General features: G+C 41.0%; 1 protein-coding gene across 7 annotated transcripts in view; it reads left to right on the top strand.

Annotated features, from left to right (window-relative positions):
- Nucleotides 1-21,310, top strand: part of DIRAS3 (DIRAS family GTPase 3) — a 50,030-nt gene extending 28,720 nt beyond the window's left edge. For 5 of the 7 annotated variants that reach the window (XM_055084539.1, XM_028489273.2, XM_055084540.1 and 2 more), the window contains one exon: nt 19,873-21,310. In XM_055084539.1, the coding sequence (XP_054940514.1) occupies nt 19,938-20,642 (705 nt within the window). In that variant the 5' untranslated portion in view covers nt 19,873-19,937 and the 3' untranslated portion in view covers nt 20,643-21,310. Of the gene's footprint in view, nt 1-10,346; nt 10,401-12,747; nt 12,778-19,872 lie in introns of those variants that run through there. The other 2 variants (XM_028489278.2, XM_055084542.1) reach the window with 2 other exon arrangements.
- The last annotated feature ends 432 nt before the right edge of the window (nt 21,311-21,742 follow it).

Raw genomic sequence — 21,742 nt, forward strand, 5'->3', positions numbered from 1 at the left:
ACGTCTGGTGGTGTGTTTTGGGGTGTCTGTGGCCTTATTATGATTTTAGGCAGCCTCTCTGCTAATGGATGGGGTTGTGTTCCTGTCTTACTAGTTGTTTGGCATAGGGTGTCCAGCACTGTAGCTTGCTGGTTATTGAGTGAAGCTGGGTCTTGGCATTGAGATGGAGATCTCTGGGAGATTTTCGCCATTTGATATTACGTGGAGCTGGGAGGTCTCCTTGGACCAGTGTCCTGACCTTGGCTTTCCCACCTTTGAGGCACAGGCCTGATGCCTGGCTGGAGCACCAAGAGCCTTTCATCCACATGGCTTAGAATAAAAGGGAGAGAAGAAAGAAAGAAAGAAGAAGATAAGATAAAATAAAGTTATTAAAATAAAAAATAAATATTACGAAAAAAAATTTTTTAAGTAATTAAAAAACCCCCCAAAAACAGAACCCTAGGACAAGTGATAAAAGCAAAGCTATACAGGCAAAATCACACACAGAAGCATACATGTACACACTCACAAAAAGAGAAAAAGGGAAAAATATATATATATATCTTTGCTCCCAAAGTCCACCTCCTCAATTTGGTCGTTTTCTCTTCAGGTACTCCACAGATGCAGGGTACATCAGGTTGATTGTGGAGATTTAATCCGCTGCTCCTGAGGCTGCTGGGAGAGATTTCCCTTTCTCTTCTTTGTTCGCACAGCTCCTGGGTTTCAGCTTTGGACTTGGCCCCGCCTCTGCGTGTAGGTCGCCCGAGGGCGTCTGTTCTTCGCTCAGACAGGACGGGGTTAAAGCAGCAGCTGATTCGGGGCCTCTGGCTCACTCAGGCCGCGGGGAGGGAGGGGTACGGAGGCAGGGCGAGCGTGCGGTGGCAGAGGCCGGCGTGACGTTGCACCAACCTGAGGCGCGCCGTGCGTTCTCCCGGGGAAGTTGTCCCTGAAACACGGGACCCTGGCAGTGGCGGGCTGCACAGGCTCCCGGGAGGGGAGGTGTGGAGAGTGACCTGTGCTTGCGCACAGGCTTCTTGGTGGCAGCAGCAGCAGCCTTAGCGTCTCAGGCCCGCCTCTGGGCTTCGCGCTGATAGCCGACGCTCGCGCCGTCTCTGGAGCTCCTTTTAGCGGTGCGCTTAGTCCCCTCTCCTCGCGTACCAAGAAAAAGTCTCTTGCCTTTTCGGCAGCTCCAGACTTTTTCTCGGACCCCCACCTGGCTAGCTGTGGCGCCCTGGCCCCCTTCAGGCTGTGTTCACCCAGCCAACCCCAGTCCTCTCCCTGGGATCCGACCGAAGCCCGAGCCTCAGCTCCCAGTCCCCTCCCGCCCCGGCGGGTGAGCAGACAATCCTCTCGGCCTGGTGAGTGCTGATCGGCACTGATCCTCTGTGCAGGAATCTCTCTGCTTTGCCCTCCACACCCCTGTTGCTGCGCTCTCCTCCGTGCCTCCGAAGCTTCCCCCGTCTCCGCCCGCAAAGGGGCTTCCTTGTGTTTGGAAACCTTTCCTCCTTCACAGCTCCCTCCCACTGGTGCGGTCCGGTCCCTATTCTTTTGTCTGTGTTGTTTCTTTTTTCTTTTGTCCTACCCAGGTACGTGGGGAGTTTCTTGCCTTTTGGGAAGTCTGAGGTCTTCTGCCAGTGTTCAGTAGGTGTTCTGTTGGGGTTGTTCCACAACTCCTACAGGAGTTGTAGATGTATTTCTGATGTATTTGTGGGGAGGAAGGTGATCTCCGCGTCTTATTCTTCCGCCATTTTGAAGCTCCTCTCCTTTTTAAAAAAAAAAATTAGTTTATTTATTTTTGTGAGAATTGGGTCTTTGCTGCTGTGCATGGGTTTTCTCTAGTTGCAGGAGGCGGGGGCTACTCTTCGTTGCAGTACGTGGGCTTCTCATTGCGGTGGCTTCTCTTGTTGTGGAGCATGGACTCTAGGTGCTGAGGCTTCAGTAGCTGTGACATGTGGGCTCAGTAGTTGTGGCTCACAGGCTCTAGAGCATGGGGTCAGTAGTTGTGGCTCACGGAGCTTAGTTGCTCCGTGGCATGCGGGATCTTCCCGGACCAGGGCTTGAACCCGTGTCCCCTGCATTGGCAGGTGGATTCTTAACGACTGCACCACCAGGGAAGCCCTTATAACTGCTGTTTTTCTCTAAGTTTTTATCTTTCCAATTTCCTTTAAACAGTTGCCAGTTACTTTTCTAAAACTCAAACAGGATCGTATTACTCTCCTTACCCCCAAATCTCAATGTCCCCCACACCTATGCTCATAGAATAAAGTGCAAACTCTTTAGCCTAGTATAAAAGTTCTGCCCATTCTGTGTGCTTAGGTATTAGAGCTCTCCATTTCCTATGCCTTGTCCTTTCCTTTTCCGTTAGTGCATGTGATGTTCCTTCAGCCTCCTCTATCTCTTAAAACCATACTCACATGTCCTACCTGTCATGAAACTGTCCTCAGGTTGCCTGGTTGAAATTGTTCTTTTTTCCAATATTCTCATAGTCCTTTGTTAATCTCTGCATTTGATTCCTACATTATTTCTATGATATGTTACCGTATTCTCACATTATGTGCCCAAGGACAAATGTACATTAGCAAAGAGCAGAACCAGTTGGAAAGTTACATATATTCACATCTCCATATTGTACAGGAAAACAAAAGTAACATTCTTGTGAGTCTTGTCAATTTAAAGCTTTACCAAATCAGATTCTTCATGCAATCTTCATGAGTCAGAAGGAAACAGCTCTCCCACAGTTGGTACAGGGGAAGGGAAACCTCTTCTTGCTCTTTTCTGAGAATCCTTTTGCTAATTGTAAAGACTTCACTTTTAAGACCAGCCTCTGGAATTTCATTAATTAGTCTTAACATTTAAAAGCAGGCTTATAAGTATAGGATGGAAAGGGAGAAAAAAGAATAACTTTACAGTGAATAAACCTGACAGACACCACCTCAACCAGGTCAAGGATAATGTCAACAGTGATGAGTCATGTTGATGGTGTATCCCTTGATGTGGTACAATGGGAATGATACTGTACCTCTGTGGTCCTCCTCCCAAAACATTACCCCAGTCTAATTATGAGAAAAACATCAGACAAGCCCCACTTGAGAGACTTTCTTCAAAATATCTGACCAATAATCCTCAAAACTATCAAGGTCATCAAAAACAGGGGAAGTCTGAGAATCTCACAACCAAGAGGAAACTAAGGAGATAACTAAATATAATGTGGTAAACTGGCTGGGATCCTGAGACACAGAAAGGACATTAGGAAAGAAAATGAGGCTATCTTAATAAAAAATGAACTTGAGTTAATAATCATGTATCAATATCAGTTCATTTATTGTGACAAATGTACCATACAAATGTAAGATGTTAATAATAGGGGAAACTGACTGTGGGGTATATGGGAACTCTCTTTACTATCTTTGCGATAATTCAGTGAATCTAAAACTGTTATAATATTTAAAAGTCCTTTTAAAAATTCAGTCTTGCTGAATTCAATTTAACTGGCAGAAACATGATTTTGTTTGAAAACAGTGAAACAAGGAGTATATACACCATTGTGTTCCACAAAAAAAAAATAGCATTCAGAGTCCTGCTGAAATAACACAATAGGGTGAAAACTTATTTCTCTTTATGGACTTGTACAAAGAATGCTTTTGTTTAGGCAATGAGTATTTTACAGTGGAAACTGTGCACGTGGAAAAAATCAAAGGGGAATACGCTGCAAAACTAAACATTTTTACTTAAAAGGGGCATAAAATGTGCTTCTTGTTTTTAATGGGGATAATTATTTTCATTCTTTAATAATTAGTCCTCTCTTTGTAGGCAGCTCTTTCCTGCTACTTTAATAGAACTTGGTGGCACAGAGAGAACGGGGAGCAGGGGCAAGGGAGGTGTTGGGAAGAAAGGTCTTTGCTCTGTCTGGCAGGTACTGCTCAGAACATTCGGGAAGTTGAAAATGACTCCATTCATTCAGAAATATTTGTTTGCCTACTATAAACCAGGAAGTGTGAGGGTTTCTAAAATGAGTCATTTACAGATGCTGCCCTCAAGAACCTTATCACTGTTCAGGGTTGTAATATACACACGCACACACGATTTATATAAGGAGATAAAATTATATATATCCTTATATAAATCAAGTATGTATAAGAAATGTAAATATGTAATATGTGTATGTGTATATATATATGTCCTGTATAGCTCACTGTCTTTCCTTGCCTCCCATATGCAACTATTCTAATGTGTTAATATGTATCTTGTATGTATGTGTTCCTGCAAAATGTATAATATTGTTTTGTGGGCATATATCTTTAATTTATATAATTATGTAATCCCACTTTCTTACTTTTTTACAGTGAGCACTATGTTTTTAACACCCATCCTTGTTGTTATGTGAATACATAATCTTTTACCTGTAATACTCCAAGAAAGAAGGAAAGACCTCCTCTGTCAGTCCCATTGTGGTGTCTGACAGTCTGCTCCCACCAACCCCCTCCTCAAGGAGCCTTCATTTGGTTGGTACATTCCCTTGGGCCTAGGGTATAAGTATTCACTTACATAGACCTGATTGTCTAGGAAAGTTTCCAAAGAAGGATTCTGGCTCATTTCATTAAGAAGTCTGCTTTGTGACCACCTAAAGGGGTGGGATAGGGAGGGTGGGAGGGAGATGCTAGAGGGAGGGGATATAGGGATATATGTATACGTATAGCTGACTCACTTTGTTACACAGTAGAAACTAACACAACAATGTAAAGCAATTATACTCCAATAAACATGTTAAAAAGTAAAAAAAGAAGGTTAAAAAAAAAGAAGACTATGCTGGTAACTTATTCAAGGCTGTAATGAGTGAAACTCTACAAATCCTCTCTGCCTCCTGAGGATATATCATTACTGATTCCTTTTTTAACCTTGACCCCAGAAAACTATGTTAACCCCAGAAAACTATGTTAACTCTCTAAAATCCCCATAGTATTTCTGAGTATTAATTGTGTTTCAGGATGCGTACCTGAGGGAGAATGGAAGGTGAGGGTCTGGGAGACAGGGACTAAGATCTTGTTCTGGCTGTGTCTGATTGGCTGAGACACCTTGAGCAAGTCCTTCCATCCTTCTGTGGTTAGAATAGGCGCTGAAGTCACTCTTCCTGGATTTGAATCCCAGTTCTGCAACTTTCTAGCTGTGTAAACTTGGGCAGATTACTTACCTAGGAAATGAGGTAATTAAACCACAGATGATTTCTAGGAGGGATTCCAATTCAACTACTATTTCATCCATAGATGCTTTCTTGGCTCTGTGCCCTTTTGGCATCATTCTTCTGTCCGTCTTTTCCCCAATAGCCTCTTCTCCCTTCAAGGTTCTCTCCAGATAGCATGTTCTCTAAAGCTTTTCCTCAGATTTTAGATTTAAATAAAGACTAGAAGGGCATTAGAGATGGAATAAATAAAAGTAAAATAAAATTTTTTATTTTTTAAATTAATTGATCTAATAGATAACTTCAAAGTGATAATAGTAACAATGCATTAGGTGATTATAGCATATGGATGAGTGAAATGAATGACATAAATCTGTAAGGGATGAGAGGGATTAATTGGGAATATTATAGGTCACCTGCCGTTCATCTGAAGTGTTATTTGAAAGTGGACTTAAATTTGTTATAAATGTATATTAGAAATTGATATGCTAAGAGGAGAGAAAATGGAATTATATAAAATGCTCAGTTAAAACCAGAGAAGGAAGAAAAAGAGGGAAAACATAAAGAACAAGTACAATGAATATAAAACAGCTACAAACATGGTAGATATTAAACCAAAAATACCGATAATCACATTAAATATGAATTGTCTAAATATACCAATTAAAATACAGAGACTGTTAGAGTAGATAAAGAAGAAGATCCAACTCTCTCTCTCTCTATATATATATATTTACAAGAAATCCATTTTAAATATAAAGACACAGATAGGTTAAAAGTAAAGGGATGGAAAGATATTCTATAGTAACACTAATCAAGAGAAAGCTGAAATAGCTATATTAATTTCAGACAAATTAGACTGCAGAACAAGGGAAATCATCAGGGATAAAGAGGGTCATTACATAATGATAAAGGAGTCAATTCTCCAAGAAAACATAGCAATCCTTAATGTGTGTGTACCTAACAACAGAACATCAAAACACGCGAGGCAAAAACTAATAGAACAGCAAGGAGAAATAGACAAATCCATTATTACGGATTTGGAGACTTGAATACCCCTTCAGTAATTAATAGATCCAGCAGGCAAAAACTGAGTAATAACACGGTTGAACTGACACAGCACCATTAATCAACTAGACTTAATTGACATTTATAAAATACTTTATCCAACAATAGCAGAACAGACAGATACCATGCCATGTTGATCACTATAGCTTTACAGTAAGTCTTGAAGTTGGGTAATTGCAGTCCTTCAACTTTGTTATTCTTCTTCAGTATTGTGTTGGCTATTTAGTTTTGTTTTTTGTTTGTTTGTTTTGCCTTTCCAGATAATCTTTAGTTTGTTTGATATCCACAAAATGGCTGCTCAGATTTTAATTTGGATCATATTGCATCTATAAATCAAGTTGGGCAGAATTGACAGCTTAACAATATTGAGTCTTCTAATCCACGAACACAGAATATCTCTTCATTTATTTAGATCTTTTTTGACTTTTTTCATTAGAGTTTTTTATTTCTATGCATATAGATCTTATATATATTTAGATAGATTTATATGTATTTCAAGGTTTTTGACGCTAATGTAAATGGTACTGTGTTAATAATTTCAAGTTCCAGTGTTCATTGTTGGTATGAAGGAAAGCAATTGATTTTGTACATTTACCTTGTATCTTGTGACCTTGCTGTAATCATTTACCCATTTCAGGTGGGTTTTTTATTTTGTCAGTTCTTTGGGATTTTGTACAGAGACAATCATGTAACCCTCAAACAAAGACAGTTTTATTTCTTCCTTTCCAACCTGTACACGTTTTATTTGTTTAAATATTTAGCCCTATTGTCTCCGTTAAGTGGGAATAGCTAACATTTACTGAGTGATTACTATGTCCAGACGCTGTCCCAAACATTTTATATTTATTTACTCATGAAATACTCATTATTTACTCACTAGAACTCTATAGAGTAGGATACCACTATTATCCCAATGTTACAGATGAGAAGACTGAGGATAGAGAAGTTAAGAAAATTGCCTAAAACATTGAAATATCCCAAGAATGTCAACACTTTGGTATTAAAATTTTCTCTCTTGAATCTGGGAGAAGCACAGAAATCCATTGCAAACCATGGTTTCCAGTTCTTGTTTCAGGAAATATAATCATGAAATCTGTCTAACCACTGATAATCATATTAAATATGAATTGTCTAATATACCAATTAAATACAGAGACAGAGTAGATAAAGAAGATCCAACTATATATATATATATATATATATATATTTACAAGAAATCCATTTTAAATATAATGGATTTATATCCATCTTTCCCTGGAGTTCTATTCAATAGTTCCAACTGAGTACTAGAAATAGTCTCCTGTGTGTCCCACAGGCATCTCCAATTCAACATATTCAAAATCATACTCAAAATTTTCTCCTCCAGTTTTGCTTTTCCTCTTGTGTTTCTTTTTTCTTGTTGTTATCTCTTCTTTCTTTTTATCTTTTGACCCCCCTTCACTCATTCTGTTAGGTTAGAGGTGTGATGATGGATCAAGCAAGGTGCTCAAGTAGTTTCAAGCTTTCTTCTGTATCAGAATCACCTGAGGGCCTTGTTAAAATGCAGACCCCCAGGTATCACCCATAGATTCTCATTCTGTAGATGTGGGTTGTGTATTTTTTTTTAATTGAAAAAATTTGACATGTAGCATCGTGTAAGTTGGGTTGAGTATTTTTAACAAGCATCCCAGTTGATGCCAATTCAGGTGATCCTAGGACCACAGGTTGAAAAGCACTCCAGGGCTCAGATGAAGGCATCAGCCTTGGATGGAGAAAAGAGAAAATGCTGCAGGATATGTGTGGGCTAGGGGCTGCTGGAGTTTTATCTGGTGTCCTCCTTTCTTTATGAGGTAGGAGCTAATGTCTCTATGAACAAGGAGCTGTTTATAGCATCAGGGTGCTAAGAGAAAGCAGTCAGGCTGGGAATAGAAGTCATAGGAATGGGAGAAGATCCTTGCAGGGATAAAGGAAGAGAGTCTGAAGTAACACGGATCTTGGAAATCAAAACTGTAAAGAAGATACTATTTTTTGGTGAAGGATGGGGAGCGCAACTGCCATTAGTTGTCTACAGAGCTTAAAAGAGGGGAAGAACCCAGAAAGAAATGGAAAGAAAACAGATTCCCCAAATTATGATTGTGAGGGTCCTAAACATCACCACCTGTTTCTGCTAGAGAGGCAGCATGGTGTGAAATACACAAGTCCGAGAGGTAGCCAGAATTCCTAGCCTCTACCATGCAGTTAATTTCTCTATGCCTGGGCTCCTCATTTGTAAAATGGAGACAGTATTAGTTCCACTTCATGGACTCATAATATAAGTTCCAAATGAATAAACACATGTAATATATTAGGCTCATAGCAAAGACTCAAATGGATGTTAGCTTATTCACATTCCACGAGCAATACCCTGCTTGAATTTTACACACATAAGTCAATTAATCTTCCTTCAAACAGGGGCACTTTTGACCCCTTTTTACCGATGAAGAAACTGAATATAAAAGGAAAACAAGTTATTTGTTTAAGGCCAAACAAGCGGTATGTGAGCAAACGGGAACTGGAGAACAGGTCTCCAAACTCCAGCTGCATTTTGAGTGTCTACTTGTTGCCAGGTATTGAGGAAGGTGCTTTTAACATGTCAGCACTTGCCATGTATTTCCCTATTATCAGTTGAGGATATTAAGGATAGAATTAAAGGCCAAATTATAATCAGGTGGTGGAACCACAGCTGGAGAGAAGTCAGCTGGCTCGAGAGCTGGGAACTCCTACAGTGACTTCTACCCCTCTTGATAGAATCTACATTACCCCACACCATCCTGGTCACCTCTGAGAGCTACATGCCGGTGCTTCCTAACATCTGTGAGGGAATCAGAGATAAATGAATCTCAGTTCCATCTGAGAAAAGCTCATAGCTTTGTGGAGAGTATAAAACAAGTATATACAAAGCTATAATACAAGGTAAAAGGTGTGTGGGAACTCAGAGGGAAGGATTCCCTCCAGCTGGATGTGCCATTTGGAGGTGAACCTAGAAGGAGGGCAGGATTGGGGCATGTGGATGAGGGGTTGGGGTTGGAGGATGAACTGAGTGGAAAAGCAGACACAGGAACTCCCAAGAATATCCAGTTATTAAGCCAGTGTGTGTAGACTTGTGGAAGGTAAGATTTGAAAGGGAATCTGGGATCTGTTTGCAGGGAGCTGGAAATCTGAAGATAAATAGTTTGAACTTTAATTCTGTAGGCAACAGGGAGCCACAAGAGATGTGTTGTTTTTGGCTTTTTTGCAAATGCCTCTTAAAATTAATGATTTTACTTGGAGATAACTGAAGACTGACATGCAATTGTAAGCAATAATACAGAGAGAGCCTGAGTAACTTAGTCTCCCTCATGGTAATATCTTGCAAAACTGTAGTCAATATCACAACCAGGATGTTAACATTGATACAATCCACTGCTCTTATTCAGATTTCCCCTGTTTTACTTGTACTCATCTGTGTATGCATTTAATGCTATGGAATTTTATCATATGTATAGGTTTGCATATCTACAACCACAGTCAAGATACAGAACAGTTCCATCACCATGAGAATCTCTCCTGTTGCCCTTTTACAAGCATACCCACCTTTCTTCCATGCCCCTTCCCTCATCTCTAAGCCCTATTACTAGCACCGTTTCTATAATTTTCTTTCAAGAATGTTTCATAAATGGAATCATAGAGTATACAGCCTTTGGTGACTGGCTTTTTTTCACTCACCGTAATTCTCTTGAGATTCATTCAAATTGTAGCCTGTATCAATAATTCTCTCTCGCTCACTCTCTCTTTTTTTTTTTTTGAGTAGTATTCCATGATATGGATATACCATAGTTTAACCATTCACCTGCTGAAGGATGGCTGGGTTGTTTTCAGTATTTTATTACTATGATTTAAGCTGCTGTAAATATTTGCATACAAAATTCACACATAAAGTTGTGTGCATTTTGTGTGAACATAAATTTTCATTTCTCTGGGATAAATACCCAAGAGCTCTGGGTATGTATGTTTAGTAGTATTAGGTATGTACACTGGGTTGTATGTTTAGTTGCATCATTAATTTTATAACAAATGAATATATATATAACTAATTATATATATCATATATATTCTTTTTCAGATTCTTTTCTATTACAGGTTATTACAAGATATTGAATATAGTTCCCTGTGCTATACAGTAGGTCCTTGTTGTTTATCTACTTTATATGTAGTAGTGTGTACCTGTTAATTCCAAATTCCCAATTTATCCCTCCCTCCCCTTCCCCCTTTGGAAACCATAAGTTTGCTTTCTATGTCTGTGAGTCTATTTCTGTTTTGTAAATAAATACATCTGTATCAGTTTTTTTAAGATTCCACATATAAGCGATATGATATGATATTTGTCTTTCTCTGTCTGACTTACTTCACTTAGTATGATAATCTCCAGGTCCATCCAGGTTGCTACAAATGGCATTATTTCATTCTTTTTAATGGCTGAATAATATTCCACTGTCTCATTGTGCTTTTAATTTGCATTCCTCTAGTGGCTTATGATGTTAAAAAACTTTTCATATGGTTATTTGTTCTTTGTATGTCTTCTTCAGTGAAATGTCTATTCATGTCTTTTGTCCATTTTCTAATTGGACTTTGTATTATTGAGTTTTGAGAGTTCTATATTTCTGGCATACTAGTCGTTTTCCAAAAATGTGGCCTGCAAATATAGCTCCCAGTGTATTCCTTCTCTTTCCATTAGTTTTACAAGGTCTTTCACAGAATAAAAGTTTTTAATTTTCCTTTTATTTATCAAATTTTCCTTTTATGGACTGTGCTAATGGCATCAAGTCTAAGAACTCTTTCCTTAGACTTAAATCCTGAAGATATTCTTTTCAAAAAGCAATTTTGTATTTTTACATGTTATGTTTAAGTCCATTTCCATTTTAAGATAATTTTTATATAAGGTGTGAGATTTAAGTTGACTTTTTTGTTGCTTGTTTGTTTTTGTCTATGGATATACAATTGCTCTAGCACCATTTGTTGAAAGGACAACAACAATCCTTCCTGCATTGAATTGCTTTTGCATCTTTATCGAAAATCAGTTGGTTGTATTTGTGTAGGCCTACTCCTGGGTTCTCTGTTCTGTTCCATTGATCTATATGTCTATCCCTCACCAATATGACACTTCCTTGATTATTGTAGCTATATTGTAAGCCTTAATATCAAGAAGAGTGATTCTTTTCACTTTATTCCTCTTTTTCAAGAGTGTTTTAGCTATTCTAGATACTATGCCTTTTCATATAAATTTTAGGATAAACTTGTTTATGCCTACAAAATCCTTGCTGGGATTTTGACAAGAATTTCATTAAACCTATAGATCAGTTTGGAGAGAATTGACATCTTTACTAAGTTGTCTCCTAATCCATGATCACATTGTGTCTCTCCATCTATTTAGGTCTTCTTTGATTTCTTTTATTAGCATTTTATAATTTTCAGCATTCAGACTATTTATGTGTTTTGTAAATTATACACAAAGTATTAACTTTTCTATAGAGTGTAAATAATACTGTGTTTTAAAAATTCTGGTTTCCATATATTCTGTTTTACTATGTAAAATCATCCTTCTATTTTCAACCTACCTATGTCATTGAATGTGAAGTGAATTTCTTCTTACTTCAAACACCATACAGTTGGCTTGTGTTTCTTTTGTTTGTTTGTTTGATCCACCCTGCCAATCTGCCTTTTTAATTGGTGTATTTACACCATTTACATTTAAGGTGATTCCTGATATATATGAACTTAAGTATGCAATTTTATTATTTGTTTCCTGGTTTTCCTCTGTTTCTCTTTTATCACCTTCCTGTGGGTTACTGGAATGTTTTATAGGATTCTATTTTGATTTATTTTTAGTGTGTTTGAGTATATCTCTTTGTATAGAAAGTTATTGCTTTGGGTATTACAATATGCATATATGACATCATAATCTATTACCATTAGAGTGAAGTATGAAAACCTTACTTCTATTCAGGTCCCTTTGCCTTCCCTAATTTTTAATATCATTGCCTTGAGTATCAGGTGTTATAATTTTTGTTTTGATCATCATGATTGTAAAAACTTATGAGAAGGATTGTCTATCATATTTACCCCTACTTTTTCTTTTACCTATCTTGATATTCTACTTTTCTTTATGAAGTTCCAAATTATCTTTTCCTTTCTGTTTATAAAACTTCCTTTAGCCACTCTTTAAGGGAGGTTTGTTAGCAACAAATTCTCTTAGTCTTTCTTCATCTGAACATGTCTTTTTTCATGAAGGACCATTTTGTTGGATATAGAATTTGCAGTTGACAGTTCTTTTCTTTCAGCACTTGAAAAATGTCATGCCATTTCCTTTGGCATCTGTGGTTTCAGATGAGATATCTGCCATCATCTGAAATAATGTTCCTCTGTCAGGTAATATATTGTTTATTTCTAGCTGCTTTCAAGAGTTTTTCTTTGTGTTCAGTTTTCAGAATTCAATTATGTGTCTTGGCATGGATTTCCTTGGAATTATCCTGGTGGGGTTTGCTCAGCTTCTTGGAACTGTAAGTTTGTGTCTTTCACCAAATTTGGGAGATTTTCAGCCATAATTTCTTCCCATACTCATTTAGACTTTTTTTCCTCTCCTTATGGGACTCTGATGATACAGATGTTGGGATTTTGGTTACTGTATCACAGGTTCTTGAGACTGTTCCTTTTTTTCCCCATCCTGTTTTCTCTCTATTGTTTATATTGAGTAAGTTTTATTTTTTTATCCTCCCTCAAGTTCACTGATTCATCCAATGTCATCTCCATTATACTATCAAGACCATTCAGAAAGTTTTAAAAATTTCTATTATTGTATTTTTCAGTTCCATAATTTCCATTTAGATACTTTTTATACATTTTATTTTTTTGCTGAATTTTTTTTAAATTTTATTTTATATTGGAGTATAGTTGATTAACATTGTTGTGATAGTTTCAGGTTTAACAGCAAAGTGACTCAATTATACATATACATGTATCTATTCCTTTTCAAATTCTTTTCCCATTTAGGTTATTACAGAGTATTGAGCAGAGTTCCCTATGCTATACAGAAGGTCCTTATTGGTTGTCTATTTTATTTTTTATTTTTAAAAATATTTATTTATTTTAGGCTGTGTTGGGTCTCCGTTGCAGCACGCGGGCTTTCTCTAGTTGCAGAGAGCGGGGGCTACTCTTTGTTGTGGTGTGTGGGCTTCTCATTGCAGTGGCTTCTCTTGTTGTGGAGTGCAGGCACTAGGTGCACGGGCTTCAGTAGTTGTGGCATGCAGGCTCAGTAGTTGTGGCTCATGGGCTCTAGAGTGCAGGCTCAGTAGTTGTGGCACACAGGCTTAGTTGTTCCACGGAAGTGGGATCTTCCCAGACCAGGGATTGAAACCATGTCCCCTGCATTGGCAGGTGGATTCTTAACCACTGTGCCACCAGGGAAGTCCCTGGTTGTCTATTTTAAATATAGCTGTGTGTACACGTCAATCCCAAACTCCCAGTCTATCCCTCCCCACCCCACCCTTCCCCTTGGTAACCATAAGTTCATTCTCCAAGTCTGTGAATCTGTTTCCGTTTTGTAAATAAGTTCATTTAGTATCATTTTTTTTAAGATTCCACATATAAGCAATATCATATGATATTTGTCTTTCTCTGTCTGACTTACTTCACTTAGTATGATAATCTCCAGGTCCATCCAGGTTGCTACAAATGACATTCTTTCTCTCTTTTTAATGGCTGAGTAATAGTCCATTGTATATATGTAGCATATCTTCCTTATCCATTCATCCGGTGATGGACATTTAGGTTACTTCCATGTCTTGGCTACTGTAAACAGTGCTGCAATGAACATTGGAGTGCATGTATCCTTTCAAACTATGTTTTTCTCCAGATATAAGCCCAGTAGTGGGATTGCTGGATCATACGCTAGCTCTATTTTTAGTTTCTTAAGGAACCTCCATACTGTTCTCCATAGTGGCTGTACCAATTTACATTCCCACCAACAGTGTAGGAGGGTTCCCTTTTCTCCACACCCTCTCCAGCATTTACTGTTTGTAGACTTTTTGATGATGGCCAATCTGACTGGTGTGAGGTGATATCTCATTGTAGTTTTGATTTGCATTTCTCTAATAATTAGCGATGCTGAGCATATTTTCATGTGCCTCTTGGCCATCTGTAAGTCTTCTTTGGAGAAACGTCTATTTAGGTCTTTGCTGAATGTTTTTATTTTTTATTTGTTTCAAGAAAATTTGTAAGTGCCTGATGAAGTATTCTTACGATGGCTGCTTTAAAGTCTTTGTCAGATAATTCCAACTTCTGTTTCATCTCAGTGTTAGTTTCAATTAATTGTCTTTTCTCCCTGATATATCTCCAAACTGTGGATCCTAACTAGCCAATATTTGCTCCAGAGCTCTGGTCTGGCCCATTCCTTTTTTTTTTTTTTAAGTTAATTTTTATTGGAGTATAGTTGCTTTACAATGTAGTGTTAGTTTCTGCTGTATGGCAAAGTGCATCAGTTATACATGTAGCAAGGGGGAAGGGAGGGTGGGATGTATTGGAAGATTGAGATTGACATATATACACTACTATATATAAAATAGATAACTAATGAGAACCTACTGTAAAGCACAGGGAACTCTACTCAATGGCCCATTCCTTTGACACTTTTGGCCCACCACAGTGCTGGTTCCCTGGGCTACGGCTCTTAAGGTGAGATATTTTATACTGACTTTTGAGGTGCAGGACTTGGTTTGGATGTAGAAGCTATGGTTTCAAATTTCCATCATTCCTTGTGAATTCTATTTATAATCTCTTAATTTCATCTCTCTGGCATTTGAAGGCTTTAGCTTTGGAATATATATTTCCACACCCCCTAGCTTTTTTCCATCTTCTTCTTCCTCCTCCTCTCCGCCTCCTCCTCCACCTTCTGCTTCTCATCTTCTTTTTGGGTGTTTCTTTGTTTTAAATGTCTTGCCTCCAGAGGCACCTTCATTCATCTTCCATATCAGTGTTTTCAGGAGCCTCTTTCCTTTTGTTTTTTTGTGTTTAAAACATGTATTTTTCGTTTTTCGTTTTTTTTTTTACTGTAAAAAACAAATGTGCATTATAAAAATTGGAAAAACCTAAAAAGTGGTGGAGAAAAAGACACCCATACCCCCCAAGGAACAGTTGTTTTCAAACAGAAGACGAGGCTGAGGGAGAGAAGAGTAAGCTTGGTCAGGAGTCGGGGCATGACGTGGCCTCTGAGGTTCAGTTTCCTCATCACCGAAACGAAGGGCTTGGCTAGATGGTCCTCAGGCCACTTCCAATGTTATGAATGACTTAGTGATGGGACATAACTGTCTTCAAATGGCTGAAAGGATATAAAGTTATCCAAGGGAGCAGACTGATCAATGCAGTTCCAGACTCCAGAAGATGAAACTAGAATCAGTGGGTGGAGTGACAGGTAAACTAAGAAAACTTCACTAATAATTAGAACTACCCCCCAATATAGAGGACAACTTGTCAAGCACCAAGTAGCCTGCTCTGGGGTAAACGGATGCCTGTCAGTTTCAGTTTCCAGAGCCTCTTTTCTAGTCTTTCTCATTTCTAAAGACTTTGTAGTTGCCCTAATTTCAACGGACAGAGTGATTCTTGTGGTTTAGGAGGAATGTGCAAAGATTTCATTAATGCTTAGAATTCTCACCCTACTTCTTCCCTGACCCAAGTTCTTCTATCAACTTGTTTACCCCCAAACCTGCTGTTTTCCAGACTGAAATCTGCTCTTCTTTGGATTAAATAAAAAGATCATTGCCACTTCCAAAAAGCCACTCTTAAAATACTCAAAGACTACAGGATTATGTGTATACAGACTTCTGTATTACTATGTGAAGGTTAATAGCTGTCGTTTATGTTACCTATTGCATTCTACATGCCTTCTAATTAGTCTTCAGGCAGTAGCTCCTTGAATCCTCCCCACAATTCTTTCTCACAGGTATCAGTTCCCCTTCTACAGAAAAGTAATTTCTCCAGGACTCCACAGCTCAAAGGCATATTGAGAACCTACTGTAAAGCACAGGGAACTCTACTCAATGGCCCATTCCTTTGACACTTTTGGCCCACCACAGTGCTGGTTCCCTGGGCTACGGCTCTTAAGGTGAGATATTTTATACTGACTTTTGAGGTGCAGGACTTGGTTTGGATGTAGAAGCTATGGTTTCAAATTTCCATCATTCCTTGTGAATTCTATTTATAATCTCTTAATTTCATCTCTCTGGCATTTGAAGGCTTTAGCTTTGGAATATATATTTCCACACCCCCTAGCTTTTTTCCATCTTCTTCTTCCTCCTCCTCTCCGCCTCCTCCTCCACCTTCTGCTTCTCATCTTCTTTTTGGGTGTTTCTTTGTTTTAAATGTCTTGCCTCCAGAGGCACCTTCATTCATCTTCCATATCAGTGTTTTCAGGAGCCTCTTTCCTTTTGTTTTTTTGTGTTTAAAACATGTATTTTTCGTTTTTCGTTTTTTTTTTTACTGTAAAAAACAAATGTGCATTATAAAAATTGGAAAAACCTAAAAAGTGGTGGAGAAAAAGACACCCATACCCCCCAAGGAACAGTTGTTTTCAAACAGAAGACGAGGCTGAGGGAGAGAAGAGTAAGCTTGGTCAGGAGTCGGGGCATGACGTGGCCTCTGAGGTTCAGTTTCCTCATCACCGAAACGAAGGGCTTGGCTAGATGGTCCTCAGGCCACTTCCAATGTTATGAATGACTTAGTGATGGGACATAACTGTCTTCAAATGGCTGAAAGGATATAAAGTTATCCAAGGGAGCAGACTGATCAATGCAGTTCCAGACTCCAGAAGATGAAACTAGAATCAGTGGGTGGAGTGACAGGTAAACTAAGAAAACTTCACTAATAATTAGAACTACCCCCCAATATAGAGGACAACTTGTCAAGCACCAAGTAGCCTGCTCTGGGGTAAACGGATGCCTGTCAGTTTCAGTTTCCAGAGCCTCTTTTCTAGTCTTTCTCATTTCTAAAGACTTTGTAGTTGCCCTAATTTCAACGGACAGAGTGATTCTTGTGGTTTAGGAGGAATGTGCAAAGATTTCATTAATGCTTAGAATTCTCACCCTACTTCTTCCCTGACCCAAGTTCTTCTATCAACTTGTTTACCCCCAAACCTGCTGTTTTCCAGACTGAAATCTGCTCTTCTTTGGATTAAATAAAAAGATCATTGCCACTTCCAAAAAGCCACTCTTAAAATACTCAAAGACTACAGGATTATGTGTATACAGACTTCTGTATTACTATGTGAAGGTTAATAGCTGTCGTTTATGTTACCTATTGCATTCTACATGCCTTCTAATTAGTCTTCAGGCAGTAGCTCCTTGAATCCTCCCCACAATTCTTTCTCACAGGTATCAGTTCCCCTTCTACAGAAAAGTAATTTCTCCAGGACTCCACAGCTCAAAGGCATATTAAGATGTACTCAAAAGAAGGAAAAGGGAAAAAACCCACAAACATTCTAAACCTAGTTTTCTGCCTCTAAAACGTGTGCTCTTGATCTCTACCTAACACGCATGGGCTTTTGGGTAAGAAAGAAAAGCTATAAAAATGTTTTCACTAGTGAGTAAAATATAGTGTATCAGCTTAATGACACAGAATGATAATACCAGAAAAAGAACAAGACTTGGAGTAAGGAGAACTAGGTTTGGGCCTAGGTTCATCATTTATGAGCCCTGTAGCCTTGAACAAGTAATTTTACCTGCTGCATTAGTTTTCTTTTGCTGTGTAACAAACTACCACAAATTTTGTGGCTTAAAACGACTCCCAACCGCAGAACCCACAATTCTGTTAAGTCGGAAGTCTGGATGGGCTCAACTGGATTCTCTGCTTAATTAAGGCTAAAATCAAAGTGTTGGCGGTCTGATCTTATGCGCAGTTTGTAGAGAAGAATCTGCTTTCAAGTTCATTTAGGTTGTTGGAAAAATCCGGTTGTTAGCGCTGCGGTCCATGTTTTCTTATTGGCTGCCAGCCAGGGGTCGCTCTCTGCTCCTAGAAGGCTGCCCACATTCCAGTCTCGATTCTCTTGTGAGATTTTTGTGATGATGACTAAATGAGACGTATTGTACACATAGTGATGATGGATGTGATAGCTGCTTAATGTCGCTGGGTGTAGAGGATACCCCTCAACCCTTAAACACAGCACATGTCTATACAACAGGAAATCCAACCGGCGGCATGTTCCGAAGTCTCTTGTAACAGAAGAGACTTCTGTTGGTCTTCCCCTACAAAGACAGAAACTGGGTTTTGCGCCGGACAAATGTTTACTAAGTGAAGTGGATGAGATGCGGTGAAGTGTCTGGCCCCAGTAGCGGGAAGAATTCTAACTGGCCATTCCGCAGTGAAAAGAAGGTGGCGAGGCTTGGGAAAGGCTAACCCCGCAGGGGGCAAAAGCACAGAAGTGGTGAGGAATGCAGTAGGTGAGAAATGCCTGCATCAACAGCGCTGTAAGCAGAGCCCCCTCAATGGGCGGGCGCCTGTGAACGCAGGACCGCCTCCCACCCCCGCCCCCGCCCGGGCTGTGGGTACCCGTGTGGGGGACGCCGGGGGGACTGCGTGGGGGGCGCGTCTGGGTTCGGTCAGCCCCTCATAGCCCAATCCCCCCTCCGTGAGCCATGCAAGTGGAGTCTCCCAGCCTGCGCCCCCTGGCTCTGGCTAACCAGCCTCAGTCCCCCCGTTGGAGCATTTCGCCCCGAGCCTCCGAGCGCGCTGGTCGCCAGCTGCAGCTCGGAGCTTGGTTACGCAATTACTTGCCGCCGCTACGACCGCGGCCAAAGCCCACCCCGGCAAGGAGTGAATTTGCCGCGAGGTTCCTGCCTCGGAAAGAGGTAAAAGCTATCTTCCGCCTTTTTTTTCGGGCACATGAACGCGCGGCATAGCGGGCGAACCAGCCTGGGTTATCGTGGGGTGGAAACTGGTGGGTGCGTTGTCAGGGAAGCGGGTACCTGGGGACAGTTGCTGCAGGTAAGGGGTCTCTGTTAGCATCACGAATCCTGGACTCTGTGGTCTCCCTGGGCGCCCCTCGCTGCCCCCGTGACCACACCCTGGATCGCGATGTCTGCAGCAACCTAACCTTGCCCGCAGTGATCGATCCATGTCAGAGACGCGCACAATTTTTCGTACCGAAGGAGAGAAGACAACAAGGGCTTATTTGGGGAGAAAATGTTTGGTAACATCGCTCAGACGTGCGTGTCTTAAGGGTTGGCAAGCTGTCCGTTATTGCGGCATTCTGTAGAGTGGAGTAGTGTGGCGTGAAAAATAAAAATGGGTGCGTAGCCACCGCGAAAGTAACAGTAAGGTATCATTGGAAGAGGTGCTGGGCGAGCCTGCCCTCCTCCCCGCCCGCATTGCCTTCCATAGGTGTGTGGGGTGGGTGGCGGGCTCGCCGCAGAGGAGGGAGGAGGGAAGTGGGAGGAGGGTGGGGTTAGGGAGCGAGATGAGGCAGACACCCCTCCCACCTCCCCGCCCCCCCCCCCCGGCCCGCCCCCAGTCCCCAGGGAGCGGCGGGCCAGGCAGGCGCTGCGACAAGACACCATTCCGGGTTAGACTCCCGTCGCTCACTCTTCGTCTCTTTCTCTCTTCCTGCCTAGGCTTCCCTCACTGCTGGCCGAGTGCCAGAGAAGGTGTGCACGCATCTCCCCGCCAGTACCCAGCCATGGGCAACTCCTGCTTTGGCCTCAAGGAACGGCTGATGAAGCGGCTGCGGCCTCTGCCTACCGTGATCGTCATCCGTACCTGCCTGCCCCAGAGGAGGAGCAGAGATTTCCGCGTGGTGGTGCTCGGCTCAGCCGGCGTGGGCAAGAGCGCGCTGGTGCAGAGGTGGGTGCGCGGCAACTTCCGTGAGGCGTACCTGCCGACCATCGAAGATACCTACCGCCAGGCGCTGGGCTGTAGCCACAAGGCGGGCGCGCTGCACATCACCGACACCACCGGCGGCCGCCGCTACCGGGGCCTGCAGCGCCTCGCCATTGCCAGGGGTCACGCCTTCATCCTGGTCTACTCCGTCACCAAGAAGCAAACCCTGGAGGAGCTGAAGCCCCTCTATGAGCTGATCCGTCAACTCAAAGGCAACAACCCGCAAAAGTGTCCCATCATCCTGGTGGGCAACAAGTGCGATGAGAGCCACCGGGAGGTGAGCGAGAAGGAAGGTGCTGCCTACGCGTCGGAGTGGAATTGCGCCTTCTTGGAGACCTCCGCCAAGATGAATATCAATGTGCAGGAGCTGTTCCAGATGCTGATAAACTTCGAGAAGAAGCCCGCCACCGCCGCCGCCGCCGCCGCCAGCGCCCAGCCTCCCCAGAAGAAATCCCAGATCCCCAAGACCGCCGAGAAGCTGCTGGGCAAGTGCATCATCATGTGAACCCTGAGCCTTAAGGAGCCCGACCCTCTTCTCCTTCAGTGTGCTGAAAACATGGACCGACCCCATTGTGCTGTGTCACCTGTACATGACTGACTTTTGTGCTGTGGTTTGGGTTGTAACAATTAGATGTCAATAAATGTCCCTTGTGAGTTAGTAACTTTTCTTTTCCCCAGGCAAGAGAACTCGAATTGTTAAAATATGGACATTTGAGGAGGAGAGGAAAAAGGAACAGGATGCATTTTAAAGGATGGGACTTGGACGGACTTGAGAGATTAATGTTTAAAAAAGAGAATGGAAATAGCAAAATGAATTGAAAGATGTCACTGCCCTTCTTGTAATCCTATTATTGTGTATTATTCTTAAACATTTCAAGTCCTGTAAATGTATGATCATATCTTCCCGTTGTGTATTGAATTGTTGAGACAAGTTTTTGCAACAAAATCTCTGACAGATGACTGTGAGACAGAGATACTAAACATGATAAATAAATGAATGTTCTATAGTTGAGCATTGAGGGTGGGAGCAGAGAAAATTGTGATAGTGGAATTTGCTTACTAAATATATACCAATTGTTTCCCAAGTCATTTAAAAATGTTTGAGTATTCTACACTGCAGTTTAAAAAAATTGTAACAGTTCCGTGACTTAATAAAGCTTTTCCTGCATGCAATCAGCTGTAATAATTTCTTTTTCACTGAACAACAGCAAAGATCACCCATCGCATTACCCATTACCCATTGCCAGTCACATCTGGAGAAGATTTCTAATAAGAGTTTTTCACACTGATGTCCCTGCCCTCTTGAAATTAGCCAGTTGGGGGTGGGGCTGGTTCATGGGTTCCTGCAATGCAGAGCTGGTTTGTATCCATCACCTTTCCTGGACTGACATCCAGAAGAACTCCAGGCATCTTTGAAGAGGTTGCTTGCTCATTCTGCTGCTGTCTTGGAGGTAGGTGGTAAAAAGCAAACCTCGGCCCTTTGGCTGCCTCAAAAGTCTTTCCTCAACAAGTATTGGATACAGGGAATGGGGAGTGGGATGGAAGGTAAGGGGAGAAACAGGTGGGATTTGAAATCTGAGAAACTTCTCCTTAAGAGAGTTTTTT

This window comes from Physeter macrocephalus, chromosome 4 (assembly GCF_002837175.3).
Source record: "Physeter macrocephalus isolate SW-GA chromosome 4, ASM283717v5, whole genome shotgun sequence".
Taxonomy (NCBI): Eukaryota; Metazoa; Chordata; class Mammalia; order Artiodactyla; family Physeteridae; genus Physeter; species Physeter macrocephalus.